General features: G+C 39.4%; 1 protein-coding gene across 2 annotated transcripts; it reads right to left on the reverse strand.

Annotated features, from left to right (window-relative positions):
- Nucleotides 1-1,649: 1,649 nt before the first annotated feature.
- On the reverse strand, nt 1,650-6,075 carry anp32a (acidic (leucine-rich) nuclear phosphoprotein 32 family, member A). 2 transcript variants are annotated; one of them, XM_084476093.1, is made up of 7 exons: nt 5,701-6,075; nt 4,283-4,432; nt 4,062-4,184; nt 3,493-3,691; nt 3,264-3,382; nt 2,612-2,672; nt 1,650-2,470 (listed from the first exon to the last, which is right to left on the reverse strand). In XM_084476093.1, the coding sequence occupies exons 1-7, from the start codon at nt 5,752-5,754 to the stop codon at nt 2,409-2,411; spliced, it is 768 nt and encodes a 255-aa protein (XP_084332219.1). In that variant the 5' UTR covers nt 5,755-6,075; the 3' UTR covers nt 1,650-2,408. The 2 variants fall into 2 exon arrangements, with proteins under 2 accessions (XP_084332219.1, XP_084332218.1); XM_084476092.1 differs by having other exon boundaries at nt 1,650-2,473; nt 5,701-6,073.
- Nucleotides 6,076-6,905: the final 830 nt, after the last annotated feature.

The following is a 6,905-nucleotide window of genomic DNA, read 5'->3' on the forward strand; positions in this document are numbered from 1 at the left end:
CTCTTTAAAGCCACTACCCCCCTCCCCCCCTTCCAGGCCCACTGTGAGCACCTTGTGACTGACTAACTTAACCTCTACTCTGGTCTGGGTGGCGCAACAACATTAATGTAATCACTGCAATCATGTTAAATAATCAACCGTTTCATGGGTTGTCACCTTATCATTCCTTATGCTTTTTTATTTAATCAAGACAATAATTTGACTTTTAAGGGAGTTTCACAACAAGTCAACAACACACAAACACAAACACACAAATGGGCACATATTCACATAAACTTACCCATACTCCGACACAGACACCTCCCTCCAACCTGTTTCCATTTGCTTGTGAAAAAGAGAAAAACAACAATCAGGGAAAAGGACTGTTTCTCCTGTTGCGTGTTTCCTTCTTCCCCAAGGCCTTAGATCTCTGGATCACAGTGAGTTGCAGCCACACATCTGTCTATAAATGACAGCAAATTAAGATAGTTTGCTTCTGTCAGATGTTGGCGGGCTCGGAACATCTTCAGACAGAAGGAACCTAGATGTTTGTCTGAACTTTCCTTTCCTCTCCTACAACTGTATAAAGCAAATCTTTTCTGGTGTATAGTTACTAGAGGTCTGAAGCATTGTTTGTCAAACCATTGCTTTTTAGGGATTCCTTTAGTATGTGTGGGGTGGGAGTTAATGCTTTTGATAATGCTTTTATTTATTTGTCCGTTTTTACATTTGTCTGCTAAAAACACACAGTATGGCTTAGAGGGGAGTGTTGTATGTCATGGTTGGACAGATGTTGATTCCGTTACTCAATTGGGATCTGAGGCGTAATCTAGAATATCAAGCTGCCTCTTTACTGCTTCAAAATAACACTGCAATGAGTGTGTTCGTTTAAGGTTACCAGGACACTACATGTATGTATGTTTTTGATAGGCTACGGCAAGAAAGCCCACGACTGCTGTTTGGATGGGTTTGAGTATTCACCACCGCTATCCCATGAACTTCCCTCAGACTGCATTAATGCGACTCTGAAAATAGCAGTTTTCATCCTCATACCTTCCTCTTCACATCAGTGTTTTCCTTTACATGAGGTTCAGAAAAGTTATGAGATTGAGAAGATACAAGTTGAAAATAAAGTCATTGTGTTACTGTATGTGCAGCACATAAACTGCCACTCGAGTGTTGAATTGAAGATGAAATCAGACTGCTGACATCGCTATTCCAAATATAATCAAAACCTTTCATAGGGAGTGTTTGTTGGCGTTTCTTGGTTTATATGCAAAATGAGAAATGGCAAGATTCAACATATTCTAATTTCACATTAAAAAATGGCTCCCAAATTAGCTCAGACTGCAGTATCTCTAAAGGTAAGAGGATTCTAAAAAGCAACCACAATAAATTAACTTCAATATGTTGTAGAATGAGTGTTTGATGGACCGTATTTTCTTATACCCTCGAAATTATATCATGCATCAATCCAAATTAAGACATTACTTTTGAGTTTATGAACACTAAAGGTAATTTCCATTGGATTTTTCCCTATTCCTCACATTCATGCCATCTACGTGTCACAAACAATAGACCTCCAACGTTGAACATTGCTCTTTATAAGATTATGCATACAAAGTATGTTCAACTCCAATAAGTATTACACTGCACATTTTAGATAAAGCAGCATACACAAGTTTATATTTTTATTACAATTTGTTGTTTAACTCATTGTACTTAATGTCTGCCAACATCAAAGAGAATACAAAAAAATAGATTTTGGTCATTATTTACAAGAACACGTAACTTCCGAACTATCAAAGCTGAGTGGTCCAGGAGATTGGAGCATCTGTGACAAAGGTAGATCTTTACTTGCTATAATTTAGAAATGGGACCTGGAATGGTCACACTGCATGTTCAGACAAAGAGTTTTCCACACCACAACAACAGTATTGGCATACTTGGGACACCACAAACATATAACTTACTTATAAAATGTACAATGCAAAGAATAAAATAACATTAAGACGAGGAAAGAAAAGGACAGCCGTATATTAGTTCAGTGACTGAGTTTTCAGACATGCACTTTTTCTCTATGTAGGGATGGTTCCATTTTAAAATATGCAATTTATCAGAATTTTTTTCATACACAAACAGGGATAATTATTAAAAAATGTAATTTTAGGTGTCATTACAAAAGTCGTATAGCCATAAAGGAGCTTAAAATCCACAATTAAGATCAGAGAACCAGAAACTCTTACTCATATAATTAAAATTAAGTTATTAACCCTAAACCAACCCCACTCCCACCCCTCACACACACACACCTGACTGGCCACTAACATGAAGTAATCAAATAAACTCAAAAATATAGTACACATGGGACTGGGCAGTGAGAAGGAATGGGGAAGTTAAACAGTCAGTACACAAAGTGAAAGCAATCCTCAATCGTCTTCCTCTTCCTCTTCTTCGTCGAGTTCCCTTTTCCTCTTCTGGCCTTGCTCTTCTTCTTGGAGAGAACAGAGAAAAACTTTTTTTAAATAACTTAGAAATGGTCTAGGAACACAACTGGAAGCCATGGATCTAAGGAAAAAGCTAAAATTCTGGACAATTATGATCAACCAGCAATATAGCAAATGTAAATTACCACCATCTTCATCATCCCCATCATCAACTTCTCTGTCATTCAAATCATCGTCATCTTCTTCCTGAAAGACAAGTAGAAAGTAGTTTGAATTATATTGAATAATGTAACCCAGTTTTAACAACACATAACCTGTGCATTAAAAGGTGCCGTGTAGGATTACGTGGCATCTAGCGGGGAGGATGCAGTATGCCACAAATTTAATACACCCCCTCCCTTTCCACGATTAGAGAAGCTGCGATGGGTCCTGGCCAGTATGGTCCTGGTACCTCCAGAATTAGATGAACGTTTTTGACAGCATCAAGTAGCCATGTGTCAACTGAAGAGGTTCCTTTATAGATGTATTAATTGTATTTAGTCTGTAAAACTATAGGCCATTACAAATAAGATTGCGATTATGATTAAAATGTAAAAGGCATCGACATACAAATGCATAGAGCCATTTGTACTTTCGGGGCTACTGGGGGCTACTATGAAAGAGAACCTGCGCCATATGTTGATATAAAAGGGCTCAATTGTAAGGTAATGTAAACACGATTCTTATTTTCATGGGATTATACAAATATTTTAACACTTATGAATATTAAATTCCATTTCTGCCAAGTCTGTACAAATACCACTACATTCTACACCTCTAAAAAATAAAAAATCCTACCGAATCTGGTTTGTCCTCTCCACTTAAGTCTTCTTCTTCCTCTTCATTTTCCTCATCTTCATCTTCCTCACCCTCGTCTTCGTCATCGTCTACTGGTGCAACCTCTTCATCCTCCTCATCTAGGGGAAAGAGGAAACGGTGTAAAAGCGATACCCAGCAGAGTGAATGGTGAACATTATCATAAAATTCCTAATATTCTAGATCCATGGCCTACTAAATTCAGACTCACCATCTTCATCGTCATCGTCCCCATCCAGGCCCTCTGCGTACACCTCGGCGTCAGAGTCTGGGGCCTCCTTGTCACATAAGTCATAGCCGTCCAGGTATGTGAGATGGGGGAGGAGCTTGAATACATTGTCTCTGTATTCATTCAGGTTTGTAACTTCACAGTTGAAAAGGTCTAGACTCTTCAGGTTTTCCAATTCTTTCTGCCAAAATCAAAAGGAGGTGAAAGTGTATTAATGAACCTGGAACTGGATTTGGGTCACATTGTTTTGAGGTTACAGCCAGTATTATCGGTTAGATTAGACATCTAGGCAAGCGTAAGAGCACCCCCTCTGGCCAATGACCACACTGTCATAACATGCCATTTAAGTAAAGCCAAGAGGCAAAACATATATTCTTAATCTGGGAAATAAATGGTTCAGCATGAAAACAAAATGTATTTCCTCCCTTATCAATTGGAAAGAACATCAAGCATAAATGAAAAATATAAAAAATAACCAGACAGGCACCATGGAAAACCGCAAAAGCGTAACCTCCTTGGGGAGGTCATATCTTGTAGAATTTGTGGCTTACCAATGGCTCTATTGTGCTGAGGTCTTTGATTTTGTTTCCACTGAGGTTGAGGTGTGTTAGGTTGGGGCATTTGGCAGCCAGCACCTCCAGTCCACCTGAGATTCTGTTATCACTGAGCTCAAGCTGGTGATCAAATGAACAAAGTGCGCATTTAATGTACACGTTAGCCAAGCCTTGATAGAATGTAATGCATTGTGTTTATCTTAGAGAAAACTCCAAACCTTTTTCAACTTTGTGAGCTTTGGCAAGTGGGCGACTGTTGTCAGTCCAACGTTTATTGTGCTTAAAAATTCTAATTCTTCAAATTCATCTGTGAGGCCCTCTAGCTCCCCATCATGTGAGCGGCAGTTGTCCAGCACTAGCTCTTTTACCTGCAGAAGTCAGCAAGAAATAGATATTGGGATATATTACACCACTGAATTAAGTAGCTTACTCAATGAGATGTTGGTGATTTGTTAGTTTATTTGCAAAATCGAAACACGTTTGTGTTTATATTGCGTTGGTATTGGCAAAGACAACCACAGATATAATATATTTAGTGTAACGTTTATAATACTGAAGTCAATAAAGAAGAAGAATTTTCACACACACACACACACACACACACACACACACACACACACACACACACACACACACACACACACACACAGCTGTGTAAGTAGGAGGGGCTGATACAATCCGATTACATAGCTCGCTGACAAACGATACAATGTTACATGCGTTAACATTTTTCCGGATGGAATGATACGTATTACACGAGGGTTGTATCTACAATGTGGATGTACGTCGAATTTAAGAGAATTACATGAAGGGTGACTCCAAGTGCCTTTGTTTCTGGGTAAAATGGCGGCATATCCCATTTCTTATAAACTAGGCTCGGGCCACACGACTCGGAAAACGAGCTTTGAATGGACAAATTCCACAAATCGAATAGCCTCGATTGTTTTTTTCCTCACCGCAACCTCATACGTTAGTCCTTAACATAGACTGGCCACATCTCTAAAATCACTATTTCGCCATCGGTGCATACTACAGAACGAGTTGTAGAGTAGGCTACACACACTGCAGCTCTGTATCCGAGTATAGTGCACTTGCATGCGATAAATAGAATATGGAAAGCGCGTGTTACTGCATTCTCTGACTATATTCATAATAACGATGTAAAAGTAGGTATGTTGTTTACATTTGACATTTACTATCCGAATCCTTTGCGTTCGACACGTCTGTATTCATTCCCGTTGCATATTAAAAACAATACAAATATACAATTGTTTTGTGATAATGTACTCGTTCTATAAACCTGAAATAACGTTTGTAATAATAATGACACGCCGCAAAGGGGCGCGTTCGGAGCTCAAAAGTTACAAATATGGCTTCTCCAGCTCGCCTTGTTTATACTGCTGGCACAAGCTGCAGTGCATTGACAAACTGCACAATCGTATTGTACGATTTTAGATCCACAAAGTTATAGCATTAGTTAAACAGAGATACAAGGCTATATTAGTGTCCACAGAACAACAGTGTAACACGCTACCGTCATTTTAAACTTGCAAGAAACTTTGTATCCCCATGCAAGACATCAAACGAAAGATTCTCCATTAGCCCAGTCTGAAGCAGTATCAAGTCTTTCTCTTACGTCTGATGGAGTGCGGTTTCGCAGCTCTAGATGAATTCTCTTCTTCATTTCCATTTCTGAATAGTTTACCCTTGATGTACAAAAGACTATTGAGTATAGTTATTACTGCAAACAAAACTACCACCTCTTGAATAGACTCTTATTCATTCAAACTTGATCTTCTCGGTAGGCGGGAATGTTTTACGATTGTCGTCACCGTTGACCAATTGCAGGTAGCAGAGCTACAGGGGCGGGATTTACAAATCCACTAACCAATAAAGTAATTTATAAAATTGGGTGGGGTTTCGTTGTGAGTGTTAGTTAATTTAAGTTTTCATGAAGTGTATTATAATGTAACAATGCTTTTGTGATGTTCACTCCTTCAACCCCAATCGCCGCCACGTAATTTTTTTGTGATCGTCCTGTGTGTAAACCTTAATAGGAAATGTGCTGCAAGTCTATCTCCACGTATGCCATGTACACGATGTGTAAATTATCCTGGATATTTGCGAAATACTCGTACCTTTATTAGCCATACCATTATACGAACTTCTCTAATGACAGTAATATAACAGTCGGTCATCCTCAGTCGACAGTCTTACGTTTTCTGATATTTAAATAAGGCTCCTGGCGACGTGGACTACACTTCCGTTAATAAACTCGCCGTGAGCCTAGAAAAATAAGGTCACCTGACTGTCTCAACGCCATCTTGACATTAACGTGGGCTACCATAAATTGACATAGATCTGAAATAATTAAAATCAACAAAGGCTTTACCTATTACTGGAGTCAGTTGTTTATAGGACGTCGTCATTGTTAAAGAAAAGTGCGCATAGTTTTTGCATGACCACAGTGCTTGCGCGCGCACTTGTTTGCTGTCTTGAGAGTGAGCGCATTTCTTTGAAATCTCTGTCGCATTTCTTTGTCATGATTCATGGTTTTTCGACAACCTCTCGCGCTTGATTAGAGTCTTCCTCCAATCTCGACCAGAATTTCCTCATGACGCTTGCAGGATAGTTTGGAACCATTTGGAGTATTGCTTTAAACGCAGAGGCGAGTGCTATATTTCCGTTGGGTGTGTCTCCTACTTGCTCAAGCTGTATCTACCGATGATAACTGCATAGTGCGTGCATGTATGCGCAGTCCCGACGGCCTTTCGTGTTTCCCGACCTTTCACGCCTGCACAAACCCACGCCTAGTTTCATCGAGCGCACAGTGGGTGGTGA

The sequence above is a fragment of the Micromesistius poutassou genome (assembly GCF_964030765.1).
Source record: "Micromesistius poutassou genome assembly, chromosome: 12".
NCBI lineage: Eukaryota > Metazoa > Chordata > Actinopteri > Gadiformes > Gadidae > Micromesistius > Micromesistius poutassou.